This window comes from Aotus nancymaae, unplaced genomic scaffold (genome assembly GCF_030222135.1).
Source record: "Aotus nancymaae isolate 86718 unplaced genomic scaffold, 86718_ANA_hifiasm-v0.15.2.pri h1tg000009l, whole genome shotgun sequence".
In the NCBI taxonomy this organism is placed as follows: domain Eukaryota; kingdom Metazoa; phylum Chordata; class Mammalia; order Primates; family Aotidae; genus Aotus; species Aotus nancymaae.
This window is the reverse complement of record NW_026988420.1, coordinates 7675018-7699965: the sequence shown is the minus strand read 5'-3', so window position 1 is coordinate 7699965 and position 24948 is coordinate 7675018. Positions and strand designations below refer to the sequence as shown.

Here is a 24948-nt window from a genome sequence, read left to right as displayed (position 1 = left end):
TCCATTTTATTATATTTTTCCTCCTCCTCCTCCTCCTCTTTTTTTTTTTAAACATTCAACCTACCATTTTTAGGAATGCTATACTTGGAGTCTCCCTGAATATTTAGACTATCTTACTATCAGACATAGATGTCTGCAATAATTTTATAGTCAGTAGAAACACAAAAATGTCATTTAAAAGGCTAAGTCTAACCCCTTTATTCTTCGGATGATAAAACAAGCCTAGGATAGTGAAGTGAACTGACTGTGGCAAGCTCAGCACCAAAATCCAATCTTCCTGACTGCCAGCCTGGTCCTTGCCCATGAGACAAATAGTGCCTCTTTAGCAAAGGATCCTGTAAAGGGATATGAGGTCTTTTTTTTTTTTCCTGGTAAGAAGTGAGTTTTAAGCTGGGTGTGGTGGCCTGAGCCTATAACCTCAGCTACTCTGGAGGCTGAGGCAGGAGGATAATTTGAGGCCAGGAGTTCAAGAAAGTGAGTTTTTTAACAGGCTCTAGTCACAGAATAAGGAAGGATAAGAGGCTTACTACATAAACTTTGGTAAAAATTTCTCTCTAAATAAAAATGAATTGTTTCCAAGGGAAGACAGTCTTTACTAATTGAGAAAGAATATGGTTATGAACATGAAAATTATTTATAGCAGTAATAAACTTAAGATAGAAAAAACAGCTATACAGAGAAGATGAAAAACAATGTCCTTCGTTTTTGCTAAACAGGTTATGGCAGATATTTTTATCATTTAAATTCAATGGTTTGTGAAACTGAGTACATAGTATATTTATATGAGTAATGAAAATAAGAAAAACATAATTTCTTCGTCTTTAACACCACCGGTGCTATTTTAAATTCTGATGAGTGTTAACTGTGATCCTGCTCAGTACCTTATGTTGTTCACACCCAGCAGAGGCAAAAGGAGGTGTAGCCACTGCCTTCAGGAACTTTACAGTCTGTGGGTGACTTTTACCTTAAGCATTCACTATAAATAATCATGTCATACCTATAACATATTTTAAAGATCCAATAAAAGCACTTGCATTTCCTGTATTTTTCTTATTTTACTGATTTCTGTATGAACATTATTTTGCTTAGAAAAAAGTACAAAGGAAACCACGTTGTGTGATTACTATTATTCACTGCACTCCATTGCAAATAAGATTGTCTCTCAGAAGTTATATCATCTTTGGAAGCTGTTATGTTAAATGATCCAAGTTTATGGAGCTCTCAATGGCAACAGAATCCCCCTTAAAGATCAGTCAAGGAAGCTCGCTGTGGGATCTCATCGCAAGGGGGAAGAAGTGGCCTGTAATAACTGCTCCAAGGTGACACAACTGTGGAGAAAATAATTCAACTTGGAATTATTTCCAGTTGAACATTTAGTTTATTCCCAATGTTTCTACCATAAATAATGTGATCAATATGTAAATGTTATTATTTCTTTAAAGTAAGTTACTATCAAAGGGTTTGGGCTTTTTATTTATTGTATTTATTTTCTGTTTTTTGTTTTTTTTTTTTTCTTTTTGAGATAGTCTTGCTCTATGGCCCAGGCTGGAGTGGAGTGGTGCGATCTCAGCTCACTGCAACCTACACCTCTGGGGTTCAAGTGATTCTCCTGCCTCAGCCTCCTGAGTAGCTGGGACTACAGGCACGCGCCACCATACCTGGCTGATTTTTTGTATTTTAATAGAAACGAGGTTTCACCATGTTGGCCAGGATGGTTTCAATCTCCTGACCTCGTGATCCACCTGCCACAGCCTCTTAAAGTGCTGGGATTACAGGCATGAGCCACCGTGCCCAGCCTTATTTATTATTTTTTGAGATGGAGTCTTAATCCTGTCTCCTAGGCTGGAGTACAGTGGCGCAATCTGGGCTCACTGCAACCTCTCCCTCCTGGGTTCAAATGATTCTCCTGCCTCAGCCTCCCAAGTAGCTAGAGCTACAGGCGTGTGCCACCACAAATGGCTAATTTTTGTGTTTTTAGTAGAAAGAGGGTTTCACCATGCTGGGTAGATTGGTCTCGAACTCCTGACCTTAGTGATCTGCCTGCCTCGGCCTCCCAAAGTGCTGGGATTACAGGTGTGAGCCACTGTGGCTGGCTGGGGATGGGCATTTTAAAGGCCTTGATGAATATTTCCAAACATTCCCAGCAGGATTTGCCACTTAGAACTCCCCCCAGCAGAATTTAGTTAATAAAGAGTGTTCATCTCATCTCATCCCTTGCTATCCTTGGGAATTACCTTTTTAAAAATTCATTGCTAACTTTTTGGGTTAGTTTGCATTGTTTTAGTTATTGGTGAGGCAGTATGTGTGAGAGAATAGTTTATATCCTCTCTTCTACCTCCCTGCAACTCATTCACTTCTTAAATCATTAGAATTTGACTTTTGCCTCTAACAGTGCACCGAGACTACTTTCTTTAGGACTATCAACATTATCTTAGTTGAAAAATCTAATGGCCCTCTGTAGTCTTCAAGGCCCAATTAATCAGCATGTACGTAATCATTTTTCAACATTCCCCCTCCCTTAAGCTAGGAACTATCAACTGCTCCCTATTAGTTTCTTATTTTTTGAAAGTACTATCCAAAATGAAATTTTCTAAAAAATTCTGCCCATTCCTTTGAATGTATTATGAATATAGTGGTTCTTATTCTTTCAAATCCTTTTTTTTTGAGATGGAGTGTCGCTCTGTCACCAGGCTGGAGTGCAGTGGCATGATCTTGGCTCACTGTGACCTCTGCCTCCCTGGTTCAAACAATTCTGCCTCAGCCTCCCAAGTAGCTGGGACTACAGGTGCACGCCACCATGCCCAGTTAATTTTTCTATTTTTTAGTACAGAAGGGGGTTCACCATGTTGGCAAGAATGATCTTGATCTCTTGATCCACCTGACTCAGCCTCCCAAAGTGCTGGGATTACAAGCGTGAGCCATAGTGCCTGATCCTCAAATCTCTTCTTAAATAACTCTCTTTTGGTGAGCTATAGATTGACTTCATTATCCATTAGACACTCTTTTTAAGTTATTTCTGGTCTGTGTCTCTCTTCTACTTCTAAGATGATGATATTCAATTTAGCCTCTACTCTGTGCAATCATTAAGAAAGATCTATTCTCACTCTGTAAGTATGAGGAAGTGTTTGTTTACATCTAGAAATACTGAAGAACATCAGACAATACATTTGGGACCTTTAGCAGGACTTTACTGTCCAATTTACTTCTAGGTGCTCTATAATCTGACTTGCAAATGGCCTATCCTCTAATTACCAGGAAACTTGTCTTCCTTTGCTCCTGTCCCTTTCCAAAGTTAAGAGGCAGTATACCACAGCTAGGGATCCAAAGTGCTCTCTTCACTGAGTCCCAACCCACAGTCCAAGAAAGTAACGACCTCATCAGCTCAGATGACATAATCCTCAGATAATTTCACAAGGACCATTGCTTGGACCTAGTTTTACTCTGAGAAATTCAGCTCATCTTACATTGTTACAGCTGCAATTCTGAGTGTGATTTCACCCCTCACCCCCTACGCCTACTGATCCAATTATATTATTACCCAAGAAAACCTAACAGGAATATATTAAAATTGTAAAAATGAACCCCAATAGCTACTGTATAGGCAATACTCAAGTGAGGAGAGGGAGACTGTGGAGGGACTTAGTGAAGATGTAAGCAAAGGAGGTAACATATTTTTGTTATATTTGGCAACTTAAATACTTAACAGCATATAAAGAGGATATGGGAGGTAAAGCCGGAAGGATGTTGGTATTTACTAAGTATTTATTATGGCTAGAAAACTTGAGAAATGCTTATCTGTCCATAAAATAGCAGAAAGTTAGGAAGGGAAAGAGGGTAAAAAAAGAACTCATAAAATGTGTTTGTATGTATGAACACACACACACACACATATATAAAATACATGTGTATATATTTTGCAGAGAGAATATATACAACAGCAGAGTAGGGAATATTCTTTGCAGATGAGACTTGGCCTCCAAGCCAAAACTATTTACTATCTGTCCCTTTACAGAAAAAGTCTCCACACTCAGTAATTAAAAGTAATTACTGAGAATTACTGTATCAGAACACAGGGGACACACTGGCAGATTACACCAGCTGGGTATACTGGCATAGGCAAACTTCTTCTAGAACTGTAACACTGAGACTACTTTGGTGCTCTGGTGCTGTTCACTATCTTCTAATACTTGTTATTCATCAAGCTTCCTTTGTGGTACATATCTGCTACAAAGTGGGCTATATACTCGGGTATCCAGCAAAACTATGGTCTAGATCTATGGGGTGAAGGGACATGCAAGTTGGGAGTGAAGCTGATAGGCATGATCCTTGGAGAAGTGACAGCACCTGCCCTCCAGCCTCTTAAGACTCCCTCCCCGCATAGATGCCCACCTCTTCCTCCTGTAATTGGCTGAGCTGTGTTGGCCTGTCCTCTACATTTAGGCCTATGCACCTCCTCAGAGTGTATGTTCCTTGTCTCGTCCTCCCTGGTGGACACTGAGCATGACTTGTTCATTCTCTGCTTGTGATACCATCAAGGACCAGCAGAACTGTGGAAAGGGGTTAATTAGCCACACTCAACCTTGGACTAGAATCTTAAAATGTAACTTCAGTTTGTTTTTAAATAAAACAAAACATGTTTACAATCTACTTTATAAAAGATACTATAAAGTGAATTTCTGTTCACTGAGTCTTATTCTGATTTTCATTATAAAATTATTTTCAGTCTAAAATTGATACATTTTCATTGGAAAAGTTTACACCTAAGACATAAAAATCAAACTCAATAATGAAGCAAGCCATTAAAATTCACATAGGGAAAACCAAAAAGCACTTAAAAAATAAAAGTTTAATAACATCATACACAAAATAAGTCACAAAATGCCACTATCATGCAAAAATAGAAAATGCCATCCAAGAAGGAATTCTTGTGTCTTGAGGACAGCTACACATGAGAAGCAGGTATGTTCTGTGAATTTCCCGACCTTTAACAAAATTCGGCCAAAACAACAGGCAGAATATGGTTATTCTCCTCATCGGTTTATCTGCAGAGAATATAAATACTATTAACTATCAAGACTTTGAAATCAAAAGGAAGAAGAAAGGGAGAAAAGTCTCAGAGCCTGGGTTCATTCCAACTTCACAGCCAGGGCCAGCCTTGGAGTGTGGCCTGTACTGAGAACTGGAGAAGGGGGACGGAAAACATGATCCCTGCAAAAGTGTCAGGGTGGAATGAGCTCAGCCATAGAAAGTAGCATTCAAACTGGGATGCAGGATGAAATGAAAAAGTCTGGGATGATGCACAACTTGAGATACCAGAAAATAAGGAACGAAAAGGCAGATGATGGGGGAAAGTACCCTAGAAAGGGACTGATGAGTGCTCTCAATTTGTGCCAGAAGAACCTAGCAACAAGCAACCCTGATTGTAAAATGCCTCGAGAGCACAGAGTGTATACTCTGAAAGTCCCTCAGGTGAGAATAAAGCTTATTTGTGCACCAGAACTGACTATTTGTGTTGGACTGGGACTGGAAGAAAGAAAGGAAAATGGATTAAAAAAGAAAAAGCAGCAGTGGGAGGCCAGGACCAGAAGGGGACCCTTCAACAGAACAGCCTCTCTTTTCGTGCACACAGGTGTCAGATTTGCGGTGGCCCTACCTCTCTTCCTTGTCAGTCCCTTCTTCCCTGACCATGGAGGAGGTCCCTTGGCCAGGTGAAGCTCTCTCCGTGCTCTGATGCCCAGCATGACTGAAAGAGGGCTATGGAAAAGGTCACCAGGGAGGCTAGGCAATTCTTCCTGTCAGAGGATCTGGACCTGTGGTGGCCTGAGGCACACTGATCAATATGATGTTTCTGAGAGGCAGCTGCCAGTCTCCCTGGGGTTACTTTCTTGGGGGTAGGACCCTGGACACTGTCCCCTGGGCTCTAGGGAAGCACCACATTTGTTTAGCAGTTTTTCGGGTGTCCTATCACATCTCATTAGAAGGTCCTGAGGTGGATTTTCAAATGATGACATCTGGGAAACTAAGGCTTAGGTTAAAGGGGAGAGATTTTATAAACTTACAAATTACCAGGGAAGGCTTGGAGAACTTAACATAAGGTTGTTGATGTTTAAAAGGAACTGGTTGGTTATTCTGAACTTAAGATTTTGAGAGAGAATTGCAGAATCCTTAAGGGATGGTGAATCTGGCCCTAGAATTTTAATAAATACTTACTACTTTTTGTTACTCAAGACAATTATTCCTTAAAGGGACATTTATTTCCAAGAGAGCTCATATCATGTACTTCCTGCTTCCTAAGAGAAAGGATGAACAAGCAGCACTCTGCTGGTCTGGGGAGCTGTCTAGAGTTGCTTTTGACTATTGCATAATGCCTAGTCTGTGGACATCTTGGCTATTAAGAACATTTTTGGTACACATCCATGATACCTCATCTATAATTCCGAATTCCAAAGAGCTCTGAAAGCCAACTTTACAGGTGGCAATATATAAACTTCTTGGGCATAGAACTTGATTTGAGGCTATTTATAGTCTTCATTTACCCTTAGCGTGAATATTCATGTTTTACCGAATTAATAAGAATGTGTCTGAGGTACTCTCCTTGGGTAGTACACGATACATGGCTAATACATTATCTTACTTTCTAAACTCCAAAAGGTTCTGAATTCCACAACACACCTTGCCCCAGGGGTTTTGGATAAGGACTTGTGGGCTTATGGCTGCCTCTGGCTTATGAAGAACTGCTGGGCCAGATATCTCTGACTAAATCCAACCCCAGATAGTCACACAGATCCATTAAAGGGGAGTGTGTGAGATATCTGGGGTTAGGGAACAGCAAGGAGACAGGAGTATCCATCAGGACCATGGCGGCTGAAGAGGTGGAAGTGGTTACTCTTTGATGTGATAGACTGCCTTTGTTACTCTTCAGACTTGGGCTCAATGCTGCTTTTACTGATTTCTCCAGCTCTGGGTCATGGCTCCTGAAGGTAAACAGGCCAGCACCATGAGGTTTAGTTGGAGACCCTGGATTGACTCTTGGGGGAATCAAGCGGCCTGGCTAGAATCAGATGCCATTGATGCCTGTAACTGCCTACAAAGTTATAAACTGAATTTCAAAAGCCAGCTTATCTTTGACGGCAATTGGGATGAAGACTCCCTGAATTTCAAAGCACAGCTCTGAATTCAAGGAATCTTTGTCCCAACTGCAGTTTCTATCCCTAGAAAAGTTTGAAAACTCATGTACATTTCTCTACCATGGTAGCATCCACAGCAGCATTAGAAGCTTGTATGTCTTTCAGACTATATTCTAATTTTGAGCATGGGGATCACGTCTTATTTGTTTCCATGTCCTTGGCTCTTAGCACAGTGTACACAGTATGCATCCAATACACACTGTAAATGGATGAAAGGCCTGCCTAAGATCTACATTTGTCTTTGTCCTGACTCCTACATCACAAACAGATATGACAGAATGCAGCTGGAGAGTTACACGGAGCTGGGTCACATATGCATGAGAGTGCTAAGTATGGATAGGAGAGAATGTAGGCCCCAATTTGACATTTATCTTCAAAATTAGCTTCCTTAAAATCACCAAATTTCTGTTAAATTTAACTTATACTGCCTGCCTGAGGTAGAAAAAGAAGGTAGATTGTTGATAGGAAGAAGGGATGGAAAACTTAATGTCTTACTATGTAATGATGTCACAAGGAGTAAAAGAATTTGAGAGATGCAAAGAACTCCAGAAATCACCAAAAGCCTATAGCATTTATGTGGTTGGTCCAAAGACATATATATATGTTGTCATGATCAAGACTGGGACTTACACTATGTCTCCTAATTCCTAGCTTGTCACTAATTCTACACTAAAAGTCAGACTAAAGATGTCGGGCTGCCATCATTCTATAAGACCATCCTACTTCTCATGGCACTTCCTTCAAATGGAAAATTTAAAAACGTAAACACAGCAAAACCTCATCAGTATGCCCATATATGATAATCTGTCCAACCTGACAGACTAATAAATGAAAAACTTGTTTAATAATCAATTAGCAAAAACAAGCATGGTTATTTAAGAACCAAAATCTGCTAGTATTTACAAATACTCATTCACACATCAGATCGTTTACCAAATTAATTAACGTGAGGTTTTACTGTGTATAAAACAAACAGACACATAAGAACACTTTATCGTGAGATGTTTCTAGAAGCCCACATACTAGAAATGTGAAAACACAGTTTTTCAGGGAAACAGAAAACACTTACCACTGCTAGCACTTCCCTCTCTTTTGCCACGGGAGCCCCCACTGCCATCTCTGCCGGACTTCATGCGCTAGAGCAATGAGAAGACAAGTTTAAAAGAATAAATGATATTCCTTCAAAGTTGAATATAGATAATGGTGGATTTTAAAATTAACATTACTACATAACCCTTAGGGCTATATACCTGAGAGTTAATTCTACAGGAAAAAAAAGCCTGAGTTGTTTTGTAAGTGGAGGGGTCAAGGCTCTTGAGAAAACTTAGATGGCACTTTAATTCAAAAGTGCAGTGTAACCTTGGCTTACATAAACAACTCAGAACCAAACAATATTTTCTTGATGTGAACACTCAGGGCTTAAACATGATCTTTAGTTTAAGGGAAGGGTAGGTGAGGAGGGGAAGGGAATCTACAAAAGGGCCATTTCCTGCCATCAGTCCTCATCTACAATGGTTGGACCTGAACTATTTGAGTTAAAAAAAAAAAAAGGTAACCTGAGTTTCGAAATTCAATTTATAAAAGTACAATTAAAATCTCACAAAATACCTAAATCTGTCCAACAGTCCACTCTGTTAGAGGCAGACCCACCTTCAGAGCATAAGACGTATCTCCATGCTGTGACATTGTTAGGTTTCTTTCTACATTATATGGTTCTTTTGTGTTTTGTCTAAGTATTAGAATTTCTGTATGAACACTGGATCTGCCTCAAGTCACACTGTCAAATTTTCATATGTATAATGGTTCATTTACACAGCTACAGGATGATTAGTAAACAGAGATAGATGGCTTTTCTTATTTATCATTAAATTAAAACTTCTTAGCACAGGTGGATATTTTATTTAGATCTTCAGTAACATAAATATAATTTCATATTTAATTCAAAGGACAAATTATTTAGCTCCTTAACCCTGACAACTGCCCAAATATTTATAAATTATCAGGTCATGGATAATGTTATTGTCCTTGGTCTGCTAGGAAGAAAAAAATTCTTTTCAATAATTCAACTCATTTCTGTAAGATGAAATACTCTCCTAAAACTCAGGACTTCCAAATGTTACATAAACATACCCAACTTTCTTCCATTAAAAGGAAAAGAACTTCCCTTGAAACCCCATCTTTCTTCTTGCCTTCACAGATGAAAGAAAATCTTAAAAAGATGTAGCAGAATAAGAATTTAAACATCCATAATCTGACTTTATTTCAAAATTTGATTTTCATCTATTCACGGACTGATCATCTCCAGCATATCAAAAAGATATATAAATGCTGAAAACAGGGCAGGCGCAGTGGCTCACGCCTGTAATCCCAGCACTTTGGGAGGTCGAGGTGCGCAGATTACGTAAGTCAGGAGGTCAAGACCATCCTGGACAACATGGCAAAACCCTGTCTCTACTAAAAACATAAAAATCAGCCGGGCCTGATGGCACGCGCCTATAATCCCAGCTACTCTGGGGGCTGAGGCAGGAGAATCACTAGAACCTCGGAGGCGGAGGGTGCAGTGAGCCGAGATTGTGCCATTGCACTCCAGCTCTGGGTGACAGAGCAAGACTTCTCAAGAAAAAAAAATGCTGAAAATATATTTATAAAGGCAAATGCCCACATAACTTGACAGTTTTTAAAACCTCATGTGAAAACTTGCACACTGTTTAAGTGACCAGAGGTTTACAAAAGGATCTAAGAAGGTAAGCAGTTCCATAATCACTACATTCTTTATTGCCTGACACCTGTTCCCTGCCCTCATCTAGAATTTTCCAATCCCTTGCCTCTCATCACTGTTTTTAATCTCTTTAAATTTCTACTTTCTGTCCAGCCTAGACTCGAGGCCTACCACGTGCAGTGATGCGACATTGGAACTATGGCCCTTGCCTTCTTCTTGTCTTTCTGCTTCACTCACCAAGAGACATCTAAGCCTCAGTTGGTTCAGTGACTTCCCTCTTTCCTCTCTGACTCCCAGGACACTGTGCCCTGTTGGGGAAACAGCTCCATCAGCACAAAAAACAGGCCAGCCTCAGGGCTCCTCACTGCTCACTTAGGTTCTCACCTGTGCCCCATGCAGGCCACCTCACTTCTCACAGACACCCCTTTCTGTCCTTATCACTTTTGGAACTGACTGTCCCACCTGCTTAGAGAATAAAAGGAAAACAGCATCTCCTTGGATATGCCAGCTGGCATGGATGCTGCATGAATGGGTTGGCTACTCCCTGTCTGCCTGCCCTTCCTCATCTTCTTTTCAGCTATTTCCTCCTCCCTCATCTCCTCAGGAGACCCCCTGTGTGTCCCCGGTGAGGGCTGGCTCCATGTGCTCTCATTACGCTCAGAGTCACACTCCAGCTTGTCTTTTTCCTTCACCGTCCTCCTGTACAGAGGATGTGTTGTTCTTTTCCAAGTGAATGCCTATTTGCAGTTGAAAATCAACTCCACCATAAGGAGTCTTGAGTACTAACCACTGTAATAGCTGTAGCAAAGATTTCTCATGGAAGTTAGAGAAGGCAACGTCAAAAGTAAAACCAAAACATTTATCAAAACCTTAGTTTGATAAGGCTTTAAGTTTAAAGAAATCTCTAAGAATGTGCCTATTATGTAAGAAAAAAAAGAAATCTCAACTGTCAAGACTCAGTTAACTGCACATCTCTCATACCACATAACAGAGCTTTGCTCAGTAGTGTTTTCCGTCAGGATCTAAGTTCTTCCTTCGGAAATGTAACGTAAACACCCAAGAGACAGCCGCTGGAAACGGCAATCCTACCAGGCAACAGGACAGACTCTGTGATGTCCCCTGGGTATTCCAGGGCTGGCCCAGCAGCTGGCCTTGCCCTTGAAAGTATGTGATGGACGTAAAGTGGCCTCAGTGCAGTCCAGAGGAACTAAAGGAAGCCAGGAGGGGTGTGTCACAGATGCCACATACACAAACCTGCTGCTAAGTCAGGTGGACAGAAAGTCAGAGTATCTATTATATTGACTGCTATGTAGGTGACTAATCTTAGTGTGGGTAGTTTTAGCTGTGTGAATGAAAGTAGTCAAGGTTAGGGGCCAGGTGCAGTGGCTCACACCTGTAATCCCAGCACTTTGGGAGGCTGAGGTGGGCGGATCATGAGGTCAGGAGATTGAGACCATCCTCCCTAACAAGGTGAAGCTCTGTCTCTACTAAAAATACAAAAAATTGGCTGGGCATGGTGGTGTGCACCTGTAGTCCCAGCTACTCAGGAGGCTGAGGCAGGAGAATCACTTGAACTTGGGAGGCGGAGGTTGCAGTGAGCCGAGATTGCGCCACTGTACTCCAGCCTGGTGACAGAGCAAGACTCCGTCTCAAAAAAAAAAAAAAAAAAAAAAAGTGCACCTGGGAAGTGAGAAAATAAAGATCAACTATAGATAAAGTACATTGCTCTTTGGCTGGGAGGATAAAGAATGGCGACAATGGGGCAGATGCAGAATGTATGGGGCCAGAAGCTTATATAGCTTGGGGGAAGCTTTTTGAGAAAGAGGATATAAAACTGTGAAAATGAAATTAATGCAAAAATAAAAATTTATTAGAAGGAGCTAATGCAAATGAGGGCCTGCAGCTTAAGCTCCCTGACTCCACGGGGAACACCCTGTGCTGTCGGCACTGCTGCTCCTCAGGGCACACTGGGCAGGGAACTCCTGCCATGACACCACACACTCTCAGAGGCCCGAGGGTCCTGTCTCACACAGACTCATCTGACATGCAACCCACCTCGGATCTAGCACAGGTGTGGGTACATTTTAGGAGCACAGTAAACACCTGTTAAACACAGTGATGATGACATTCTCATCATAAGGTATATGAAAGCTCAAGTAGGAGACATACTTTTCAGAAATATTCCCCTCAACTTTCCAGAGTTTTAACACTTCATAAAGTTCACAGAAATTCTTACCGCTTCGGAGTGGTTGTGAGGTAAGGCCTCATGGTAGATAACAGAGGAAGCATGTAAACAATGATTGACACAAATGATTCTTACCACCTCAACGCTAAAATGTGCAGGAAACAGCCATGTAACAAAACATGGAGCACAAAGTGAGGGAAATCTGTATTTACTGACATGGGAAGTGGTCCATGTTATTTTGCAATGTGGGTGGAAAAGGATATAAAACAGCATTTTTGTAAAAATCTCATCTTTCTTTAAAAAAAAGTCCCATTAAAAATAAATGTATTGATATATGTTTGTATGTATTTGTAAAAATGCCTGGAAAGGGGGAATGGTAACAGTGATGTCTAAGTGGTGGGAATAGAAATCATTTTTATATGAATTAAAAATTATTTACAAAAGCAATCTTCTTGCATTTTTAAAAGAACATTTATTGTTTTAATAATGTGGAAAAAAGATGGCATTCCTAATCTGGAAAAAAATATCATGTCATTCCCACTTTGGAAAAAAAATAAGAAAAGGCACAGAATAGAGGAACAGAGTAGACACAAAATAACTGAACAAATTAAATGACTAAACGCTGGAAGAGAGAAAATAAACATTTTTTTCCCTTTAAGCCTACTCTTTATTATGAATTCATGACCACAACTCGTATGCTACTCTTCTGGGGACTGGAAGAACCACTATGAGCTGGTGGGTCCTACAGGTCATCCAAGACAGGGCTACCCGTAGTGGGGTCTGTAAACCACTGCTGGCCCACAAACTGCCACCTGTCCTCAATGAGATGAACAGAAGGAAGAACTCAGATCATGACTGAAAACCAAAATGTTACTGGATGTTGGATCCTGCCGACATCTAAGTGCAGAATCATTTTTCTAGTAATGTCAGTGACAGACTGGCAAAAAATAATTTCACCACAGATAGTTTGAGAAGTTCAGAGCTAGAACACTATCCTCATTTTACAGCTGATGAGAATGAGGCCCAGAAAGGTCAAATGTCCATTCCGGATCACAGGATTGACCAATGGTCATGTCAGGAAAAAAGTACATGGTCTGTCCACCACACTATGGTTTTATGTCCTAAGAATTGGGTTTTTGTCAATGGAACAAGGAGCAGTTCCTTGTTACATAGTTAAGGGTTCTTAAGAAGATTGGCCCTGTCTGTAAATTCAAGAGAAAACAGAATTTAAAACATTCCTTGGTGGCTTCAATTCCAAAGAACCCATAAACATGGCCTTAACTTCCTGTCCTTAGACCTCTGCCCACATTTTTTTCTCTCCACCCCAAACTCCAAGTGTCCAGTCATACTCACTCTAAAACACAAGCCCCTCTGGGAACTGCTGCCTCTGAGTCCCTCCTCTGGAGCAAGACGCTCCCCTCTCAGTCCCACAGCTCTGCCTTGAGTGCCTTGGACACCAGGGCCAACTCCCGTGTCTCACTGTGTCCTCCACATACACGGCAGATTGTAATCAATGTTTTCTGAGCAAACCAACAGAGAGGCTAACACAGGGCAATGCATGAGAGAACCTGTAATCAATGGCCTTGAGGAAGTGACTGGTAATCTTACCCCAGAAAATGTAATCAACAAGCAAATCACCACCAGTTTGTACTAAGGATATATATTCTTTTCAGTAGTTTTGTTGACTTTTGTCAATAATACACAAATTGTACAAGACATTCTTGTAGTCATTATTACATATATGAACATTTTTTAAAAACTGTATTTTTTAGTTTGGTTAATCTTAAAACTAAATCTTTATGATATCTTAATACTGAATCTGTCTCCTTTTTTTTTTGAGATGGAGTCTTGCTCTGCTGCCCAGACACTGGAGTGCAGTGGCATGGTATCAGCTCACTGCACCCTCCGCCTCCTGGGTTCAAGCAATTCTCCTGCCTCAGCCTCTCCAGTAGCTGGGATTACAGGCATGTGTCACCATGCCCAGCTAATTTTGTATTTTTAGTAGAGACGGGGTTTCTCCATGTTAGACAGGCAGGTCTCAAACTCCTGATCTCAGGTGATCTGCCTGCCTTGGCCTCCCAAAGTGCTGGGATTACAGGCGTGAGCCACCTCACCTGGCAGAATCTCTCTCAAGAAAGGAAACCAAAAAGGTTTTCTGCTCAGCTTGATTGTACATTTATTTTCAATGCATTTTGGTAATAACTGGAAATTTGGGTATATGTACCAATGATATATTAATTTTGAATGTCATATGCTATTTTGTCAATCTGGCCAAAAGAAAGCATTTCTTGGCATTATATCCTGATCGCTTTGTGGGGAAATTAGTAAATATTGAAACAGCATTTCTCTATTTGAATATTCTGAAAATTTAGAAATTTGATTTAAAAACTGAATACATTTTTATCTTTAGCAATGAAAATATTCTGTATTTTGCCTATTATTTCCTTATTTTCTTTTTCTTCTTAATAGCTTACCTTTATTCTCCAACCTTCTTTGGTGTTTTGGCTGTTTTTCTCTTCCTTTTTCATATTTAAAATATTCATTCCTCAAGCCCGGCTCTTCCCATTTTGCCCTATTCCAAACACACACTCTTGCTTTGACAGACCTCTTTGTTTGTCTGCTAATGTTATTCATGTTCAGTAAAGTGGAAAAGCAAAACATCTTAAAAAAACAGCACTGCTACATAGCTTGCGGTATCCAGGGGCTGGTCCACACCACTGTGCGGCTTTCAGTGTTCAGGAATGGAGGGCTGAGTGTGAGTCTGTCTTGCCTGGCCAACAACCCAGTGCCACAATTGCTTCTTGCTGGCACTAATGAATGTACAATGTACAGAGTTTTCTTCTTACCCAAAAATGTGGATCCCCCAAGCACAAAAGGGAGAGCAGTCTTCTTTTCCATAATAGTTCCAGAAAGAGAACTAATTTCTTTGAAAAATCATTTTAGATAAAACTTCTAGTTTCAACATTTTAAAACAGGAGTTAGGGGCTCAGCAAGAGAAATTACCCTGACCCACACAAGCCTGAATTGGTTTATCTTCCTCTCTTAAGTTTATACAAATCTTTGTCCATTTAAAAACAATGTTAAAAATCCACCACCTTATTTATTTTATGTCTACTTTTCGCCTCTTAAATCAGCTTCTATATCCTGAGTTGGTATTTGATCAAGGTAACCCTTCAGAAGCATACAGCCTGAGTGCTTCTCAAACTTTGGTGACAATAAAAATCACCTAGAAAACTTGTTAAAGCATACACAGATTCCATTGTTGTAGAGAAGTAATTGTCTGTCATGGTCCACAGGACTTTCCAATTAAAATTATGGCTTTAAATTAAGCTGTAAGTTATTTCATGTTGTGGAAAATTATAATTATTTGTCTGCTAGTAGTTATTCACTAAGATAATATGAAATCCACTGCACTTCCTCTCTCTGGGAACTCACTTTTGCCAGAGTTTTATCCTCAAACTAGAGTTTTAGTTATTCTCTTATGTCAGAGCAGAAAAAAATTTCAACCCTGTTTTCTTATAGAAGTTCCTAACATCACACATTTGAGTTACAGAAGGCTGACATTCTGAAAATTAGCAGATAGCAGTTGTAGGCCCATATGAGATACCTGTTCTCTTATTTCTTTCATTTTTTCCAACCTCTTCAGTTTTCTGGCATATTCTTGAGCATCTTTTAATCCAAGATTTGTGCAGAGACGAACCAAGAAATGCAGACCTAAATTGTAAAATATACATTTAGGAAAGAATACAAGCATGGTCTATTTGTTAAAAGCTCAATAAATCAATGAACTCAGTCTTCTGGGACACAGGTAGGAATGATGCTTACAAATAGTGTTCTTCTCCTAAAAAATAATTATACTTTGCAATCTCTGGACCAGGGAGAACTGACTTCCTTGGAAGGGGGATTAAAGGGTCTCTCTCCATGAGTCCTATCCTCACGCTGCCAGAAACCTAGAAGGAACATGGCACAGGACACTGCTGGGAGAGAACTTAAAAGCAAATGCAACATTTGCTAATGTTCTATAGCAGTTTCATAAATACATATAAAGAGCTATAAGAGAGACTAGGCTAAAAAGTGTAGACAGTTTATACATATAATAATGATTACTCACAAATGTTCTTATTACTGTCAGTAAATTCACTTTCAAAATAAGTATTACACTATGTGCAAAGTACTGGGAATATAAAAAAGATGTATTTTACAGTTGCTGGTCTTACAGTTGACATCAAATATATATAAAATAATCACAACAAAAAGTTTTGTGTTCATCATGTCTTGTATACATTAACAACAAAAAAATATTCGATAACTTTATACATATGACCAGATGACATACTGTTTAGTTCTGCTTGGCCCTGGGTCTTATAATGGTATTGTTCTGTATACAGTCTCCTGGAATTTGCTTTTTCATTCAATCTTGTGTTTCTAAAATTAGCAACATTTAAAAAACATCCAGTAGATGCTAAAAAACACAAGAGTTTTGTCTTTATGTTTATAAGAATGCCCTTTGCCATTTGTGGTCTAAATTACTTTAAAACATTTTTATTATCTCATTTAAAAACAATATTTTTCCTCAATATAACTGCAGTGCAGGTCATTATAGAGAATTTGTAAAACAAAGAAAAAAATAAAAGTTACTAATTACTTGTCCATCCAGAGACAAAACCAAACATTTTTATACATCTTTTTTTTTTCTTTTTTAGACAGAGTCTCTGTCACCAGGCTAGAGTGCAGTGGCACAATCTTGGCTCCCTGCAACCTCCACCTCCCAGGTTCAAGTGATTCTCCTGTCTCAGCCTCCTGAGTAGCTGGGACTACAGGCACCCACTACCATGCCCAGCTAATTTTTGTATTTTTAGTAGAGACAGGGTTTCACTAAGGATGGTCTTGATCTCTTGACCTCGTGATCCACCCACCTTGGCCTCCCAAAGTGCTGGGATTACAGGCATGAGTCACTGAGCCCAGCCTATATGTCTTTTTATGCTCTTCTCAGTTACTTTATAGTGGAATTACTGAATCCGAACATTATGACTAGTTTGAGACTCCTGATATATATTACAAATCTGCCCTCCAGAGACACTGTACTAGTTTATACTCCCAGTAGATGTGTATAAGAAGTGTCACTGTTTTCTTTTCCATAGTTGAATGCTACTTACACAATAGGTAAGACTGGTAGCATATATTTTCCTATCAGCATCAAGATTTAAATGGTATTTTCTGACACCCTCATAAATGAGGAGGAATGTAGCATATGCATATTTCTCATTTTTCCCCTCACCACAACTACCACTTAAATTATGCCTTATAATTATTTAGACCTAACTCCATGTTAATTTCTGCTCTACTTGTTCTGAAATTTAAAAATTTCCCCTTTTCGATAACTAACTGGCTAGCTATATGCAGAAGACTGAAACTGGTCCCCTTCCTTACACCATATACAAAAATCAACTCAAGATGGATTAGAGGCTTAAACATAAAATCTAAAACTATAAAATCCTGGAAGATAACCTAAGAAATACCATTCTGGATAGAAAACTGGGAAAAGAATTCTTGACGAAGACACCAAAGGCAATTTTAACAAAAACAAAAATTGACAAATGGGACCTAATTAAAGAGCTTCTGCACAGCCAAACAAGCAATCAATAGAGCAAACATATGACCTACAGAATGGGAGGAAATATTTGCAAATTATGCATCCAACAAAGGTTTAATATTCAGAATCATAAGGAACTTAAATTTACAAGCAAAAAACAAATAATGGTATTAAAGAGTGGGCAAAGGACATGAACACTTTTCAAAAGAAGTCATACATGCAGCAAACAAGCAAGCATATGAAAAAATGCTCAACATCACTAATCATTAGAGAAATGCAAATCAAAACCACAATGAGATACTGTCTCATACCAGTCAGAATGGCTACTACTAAAAAGTAAAAAAACAAACAAAAACAAAAACAGATGCTGGCAAGGTTACTGAGAAAACGGAATGCTTACACTACTGGTGGGCATGGAAATTAGTTCAGCCACGTGGAAAGCAGTTTGGTGATTTCTTAAAGAGCTTAAAACAGAATTACAGGCCAGGCATGGTGGCTCATGCCTATAATCATAGCACTTTGGGAGGCTGAGGTGAGAGGATCACGAGAGCTCAGGAGTTCGAGACCAACCTGGGTAACACAGTGAGACGTCGTCTCCATAAATACAAAAATAAAATAAAATAAAACCAGAATTACCATTTGATTTAGCAATCTAATTACTGGGTATATATGCAAAAGAATATAAATCATTCTGCCATGAAGACACATGCACATGTATGTTCACTGCAGCACTGTTCACAAGAGCTAAGACATAGCTCTAATCAATCATCAGTGGTAGACTGGATAAAGAAAATGTGGTATACACACACACACACACACACACACACACACACATATATACACCATAGAATTCCATACAGCCATAAAAAAGAACAAGGTCATGTCCTCTGCAGCAACATGGATGGAGTTGGAGGCCATTATCCTAAGCGAACTACTACAGGAACAGAAAACCAAATACTGCATGTTCTTACTTCTAAGTGTGAGCTAAACCTCAAGTACATATGAACATAAAGAAGGGAACAACAGACAGTGAGGTCTCCTTGAGGGCAGACGGTGGGAGAATGGTGAGGATCAAAAAACTACTGATCGATTACAATGGTTATTACCTGGGTGATAAAATAATCTGTATGCCAAACCCCCACGACATGCAATTTACCTATAAAACAAACTGCACACATACCCCTGAACCTAAAAGTTTTAAAAAAATTCCCTTTTTAAGCACTAAAGTTTGATTTAGCTTTCCAGTGAACTTACAAATTAAGTTTTCAAGTCAACTTTTTATTTCTCCAAGAAGGGGAGATGAGTATGTTTTCTAAGCTCTTATATTCTGTTGTTTTTATATGCAGAGGTAAAAGAATTCTTGAGACTCTGAAGATACTGTTTCACCACCTTTGGTATTTAGGGCTTGGTGTTTCATGTTGCTGATAACTGCCCAGTTTTTCTTCCTTTGCAGAATAGCAGATCTTTTTTTTCTGCTGTAGAATGTTTGCTTTTACTATGTCTTTGATTTTGTATTTTATCACAAGTGTTCTGTTTTAGTCCCTGGGAAAACTTATAATTCCTAGTTGTATTTTTCTTACTTCTTTTCTTTTTTTTAGAAGAAGTTTTGCTCTTGTACCCCAGGCTGGAATGAAATGGTGTGATCTTTACTCACTGCAAATTCCGCCACCTGGGTTCAAGTGATTCTCCTGCCTAAGTCTCCTGAGTAGCTGGAATTACAGGCGCCTGCCACGATGCCCAGCTAATTTTTGTATTTTTAGTAAAGATGGGGTTTCACCATGTTGGCCAGGCTTGTCTCGAACTCCTGACCTCAAGTGATCCACCTGCCTTGGCCTCCAAAGTGCTGGGATTACAGGTGTGAGCCACCATGCCCGGCTTTCTCTTACTTATCTTCTGTATTTCATCTTATTCAATTTTTGTTCTTAAAATTATGGAATAAATAGTTTTCAATTACTACTATGATTTTCAGCTCTGTACTGCATAGGTAGATTTTAATTCTGCTATATATTTTTAGTTTCACTATCATCTTTTCTTATGTATTGTCCTATTACCATGCTCCTTCTTTTGTAACATCCTATTATCTTTTCACCTCACCCTGTGACTTTCTCCCTCTGAAGTAAATAGAGGTTATGTGTTCTTTGAATCTTACAGAAGGAGCCAAATATTTCTACACTGTAATAATTTTTTTGAACTCTTCTATTTTTCTAGGTAATAAAAACTATTTTTTTTTGTTTTTTTGCCAGGCACGGTGGCTTATGCCTGTAATCCCAGCACTTTGGGAGGCCGAGACAGGTGGATCACCTGAGGTTGGGAGTTTGAGACCAACCTGACCAACATGAAGAAATCCTGTCTCTACTAAGAAAATACAAAATTAGCTGGGTGTGGTGGCGCATGCCTGTCATCCCAGCTATTTGGGATGCTGAGGCAGGAAAATCGCTTGAACTTGGGAGGTGAAGGTTGCAGTGAGCCAAGATTGTGCCATTGCACTCCAGCCTGGGCAACAAAAGCAAAACTCTGTCTCAAAAAAAAAAAAAAAAAATTAGCCGGGTGTGGTGGCGTGTGCCTGTAGTGTCAGTTACTCGGGTGGCTGAGGCAAGAGAATCGCTTGAAACTGGGAGATGGAGGTTTCAGTGAGCCGACATCACACCACTGCACTCCAGCTTGGCAACAGAACAAGACTTAAAACAAAAACAAAAACAATAGCCAATTTTTTTTTTTAATGGCATTTTTTCATAGCTCTGTACTGACTTTCTTTCTCTTATTTGGGTTGAAATAAGGAAAGATGTATCGAGACCTTGTATTTGCCAAGAGTTAAGTGTATGGCCTGGGCTTAGTTCCTGTACTTGGTCTCTAAGGATGTTGATTAAAAGATTCTTCTGTGCCGGGCACGGTGGCTCACGCCTGTAATCCCAGCACTTTGGGGGGCTGAGGCGGGTGGATCACTAGGTCGAGATCGAGACCATCCTGGTCAATATGGTGAAACCCCGTCTCTACTAAAAATAAAAAAAAATTAGCTGGGCATGGTGGCGCGTGCCTGTAATCCCAGCTACTCAGGAGGCTGAGGCAGAAGAATTGCCTGAACCCAGGAGGCGGAGGTTACGGTGAGCCGAGATCGCGTCATTGCACTCCAGCCTGGGTAACAAGAGCGAAACTCCATCTCAACAACAACAACAACAACAACAACAACAACAACAACAACAACAACAAAAGATTCTTCTGCTTCACTAGGCTGACTTTTTTTTTTTTTTTTTTTTTTTTGAGACGGAGTCTCACTCTGTCGCCCAGGCCTAGAGTGCAGTGGCATGATCTCGGCTCACTGCAACCTCTTTCTCCCAGGTTCAAGCAATTCTCCTGCCTCAGCCTCCTGAGTATGGGATTACAGGCGCACACCACCATGCCCGGCTAATTTTTGTATTTTTAGTAGAGATGGGGTTTCAACATGTTGGCCAGGCTGGTCTTGAACTCCTGACCTTATGATCCGCCTACCTCATCCTCCCAAAGTGCTGGGATTACAGGCATGAGCCATCACGCCTGGTTAGGCTGACTTTTAAATACTCTCCTGTATGAGGAAGGTTCTAGCACCTTTTAAAAGTTAACCTATCCTATACTGTTATTCCTTTCCTGGCATATTTTCAGTTTTTCCTTTTCTACTAGATAATTCCCCTTAGGCAACAGAAACATTCACCTCTGCTCATTCTTTAAAAAAAAAAAAGTTTTCCCCATCCTGGCAAACACGGCGAACTCCTATCTCTATTAAAAATACAAAAAAAGAAAAAACAGTCAGATGTAGTGATGTGCACCTATAATTCCAGGTAACTCAGGAGGCTGAGGCACAAAAAATCACTTGAACTTGGGAGACAGAGGTTGCAGTAAGCTTAGATTGCACGACTGCATTACACCCTGGGTGACAGAGCGAGACTCTGTCTCAAAAAAAAAAAAAAGAAAGAGAGAAAGAAAAAAAAGTTTCCCTGGACCTTGCTACATTCTTTAGTTGTCACTCTCCCTTCTCTTTCCTTGAACTTCGAGGTCCAAGTTTTTATTCTTTTTCCTATTTTTATAGTGAATCACTTTGGCTCTATTAAATATCTTTCAAATACATCTCCTGGCATTCATCCACTAACATCATGACTGCATTCTGCCTAAATTTCTGCTGTACGATTTAGGTAGAGCATTTGAAAATCTAGCTGTATCTCATCCAGACTTGTACCCAGCCCTCTTGTTTTCAGCAGCAGCAGGAGCAGCCAGCACACCTCCCATTTTCTGATGCCTCCAATTCCTGGGATTTCCTGGGGTTCTATGTTATGAATTCTTTTGCTTCTGCTGACTTCTCCACTACCTACCTACCCTGGCAGTTCTAATCTGCTAAACTGAAAATTTTCCTAAAATTTAATTATCTCTTTGTTCTGCATTTATAATTTTTTTTTTGAGACGGAGTCTCCCTCTGTTGCCTGGGCTGGAGTGTAGTGGTGCGGGCCTCTGCTCACCACAACCTCCGCCTCCCGGGTTCAAGCAATTCTCCTGCCTCAGCCTCCTGAGTAGCTGGGATTACAGGCACCCACCACTATGCCCAGGTAATTTTTTGTATTTTTAGTAGAGATGGGGTTTCACTAGGTTGGCCAGGTTGGTCTCAAACTCTAGTCCTACTGATTCGTACACCTCACCTCTCAAAGTGCTGAGATTACAGGCATGAGAAAATACATGTTCAATCTGCTACATTTTCCACAATAGACTACCTTTTGAAATAGATTCTGCATCCTTCTATCTCTGCCCTTACTAATAATGCTGCTGTCTACCTGCAGTGCCTGTTCCTGCCTTCCCTTCCTAGCAAAACCCTCCATACCCTTCAAGGCCACTTCAAATGTTACGTCCTCTGTAAAACCTAATTATGGCAATCGTCCCCTAGTTTGGACAGAGTTAAGAGTTCCTCTGTATTTCCACAGCACTTTGCACATTTTTCAGTTATCTCATTTATTATCCCCTATCAGTTAACTGACGATCCGTGTGAGTCCTAGGAGGCAGAAGTCAAGATGATATATCTGTTGTCTCCCCAGCACATAAAAAATAGTAAAAATTTTGGAAACAAATGAATGGATAAAGAAACAGGAAAGTCTTAAAGCTAATGAACACTCAATTTTTTCAAAAATATTACTGATAATATATGTAATAACAGAACACAAAAATATGTGCTAAATGTACAGAAATAAATTTATATGCAGATGGCCCCCAACTTCTCCCTAAGTGCCTATTTAACATCCTTTCTTGAGCATCAAAGAGGTAGCTCAAATATAACATATCTAAAAAAAAAAAGCTTTTGGGCCAGGTGCGGTGGTTCACGCTTGTAATCCAAGCACTTTGGGAGGCTGAGGCGGGTGGATCACCTGAAGTCAGTTGGGAGTTCGAGACCAGCCTGACCAACATGGAGAAACCCTGCCTCTACTAAAAATACAAAATCAGTCAGGGGTGGTGGAGCATGCCTATAATCCCAGCTACTTGGAAAGGCTGAGGCAGAAGAATCGCTTGAATCTGGGAGGCCGAGGTGGTGGTGAGCTGAGATTGCGCCACTACACTCCAGCCTGGGCAACAAGAGTGAAACTCCATCTCAAAAAAAAAAAAAATTTTTTTTTAATTTTTCCCTCGAAAAGCTGCTTCTTCCCCAGTTTCCCACATCTCAGTGAATGGCAGCTCCATAATTCCAGCTGCCCAGAGCTAGATTTGTGCGGTCACCCTTGACACTGTCTCCCTCAAGTCTCACATCTAAATGGCCAGCAAGTGCTGGCACTGATACCTTCCATATATATTTGGAATCTATCTTGTCCACCTCCACTGCTAGTGCAAGTGAATACTGTGATTTTGCATTTAGGTACTGCCCATCTCAGCTTATTGTCCATACAGTGGCCAAAATAATCTTTTGATTTGGACCTCAGGTACAGAAGCTTGAGTTAATCATACATTAGAACATTTTGAAAACCTATGTCAAATCGTATTATTCTTCCACACAAAATCCTCCAATAGCTCATCACCTCACCCAAAATATAATTTGAAGCTCTGACCTAAGGCCTGTGAGGATCTACAGGTCCTGGCCCACCCACTATGCCACCTCTCTCTCTCCCATCACATTGTCTGCTGTGCTTCGACCACACTGACATCCACATCTTCATGGCTTGCTTCTGTCCATTCTTTCAGGTCTCTGCCCAAATGCTAGCTTAAGAGAAAGTCCTTCCATGACAACCCTGTTTAAAATAGCAGCCCTTCCCATATTCTCTATCTCTTTACCTGTTTTTTCTTCATAGCACTTATGACTACTGACATTATTTATTGTCTTTTCTCTTCACACTAGATACCAAGAATTTTGGTCTGTTTTGTTTTCTGCTACATCCACAGTGCTAGAACAATGTCTGGAACAGCGTAGTCACTCCACTCCACAATAATTTGTAAATATACAAGCAGTTTAAGACCATTAAAGTACTGCAAAAGTTAATAGCATAAAGTAACTTAAAATGTCACACATTACTATATAAATTGCCTTTGTATATACATTTATATTAATAATTCATAATAAGAAGATACTTTGTATTTTCTGCAAATAAAGGGTGGCTTAGGAACTTTTGTTTTTTAAGAGATGCCTAGGCTGGAGTGCAGTGGCACAATCACAGCTCACTGCAGTTTGGAACTCCTGGGCTCAAGCGATCCTTCCGTCTCAGCCACCTGAGCAGCTGGAACCATAGGTGCACACCACCATACCCTGCTATTTTTTTTTTTTTTTTCATATTTAGAAGAGATGAGGTCTTGCTATGTTTCCCAGGCTGGGCTTGAATTCCTGGGCTCAAGCAATCCTCCAGCCTTGGTCTCCCAAAGTGTTGAGATTACAGGCATGAGCTATGACGCACAGCTAGAAACATTTAATGTAAACTAAAAAAATCATTATTTTTGGTGGATGTCCTCTGAAAGTCAGTATATCATCTGTAACTCTGTAGACCAGGTCAATTTTTGGTGAAGAATATATTTTAAAACTAAATTATCCTGCTAGTTTTATCCAGAAAACTATTCTTTTTTTTTTTTTCTTTAAGACGGGGTTTCACCATGTTGGTCAGGCTGGTCTTGAACTCCTGACCTTAGGTGATCTGCCTGCCTTGGCCTCCAAAGTGCTTGGATTACAGGCGTGAGTCACCGCGCCCGGCCGCAAAACTATTCTTAAAATAGCACATTCCATGGGTGTAAATGTTTTTTCTACAACTATAGTTAGGATAGACTATTGATTACATTT

General features: G+C 40.0%; 1 protein-coding gene across 7 annotated transcripts in view; it reads right to left on the bottom strand.

Moving 5' to 3' along the window:
• IFT88 (intraflagellar transport 88) overlaps positions 1-24948 on the bottom strand; it is a 138231-nt gene that overhangs the window by 18395 nt on the left and 94888 nt on the right. For 5 of the 7 annotated variants that reach the window (XM_064373525.1, XM_064373530.1, XM_064373528.1 and 2 more), the window contains 2 exons: positions 15699-15805; positions 8257-8323 (listed from right to left, as the gene is read on the bottom strand). In XM_064373525.1, the coding sequence (XP_064229595.1) occupies positions 8257-8323; positions 15699-15805 (174 nt within the window). Of the gene's footprint in view, positions 1-4389; positions 4548-4829; positions 5043-8256; positions 8324-15698; positions 15806-24948 lie in introns of those variants that run through there. The other 2 variants (XR_010341631.1, XM_064373529.1) reach the window with 2 other exon arrangements.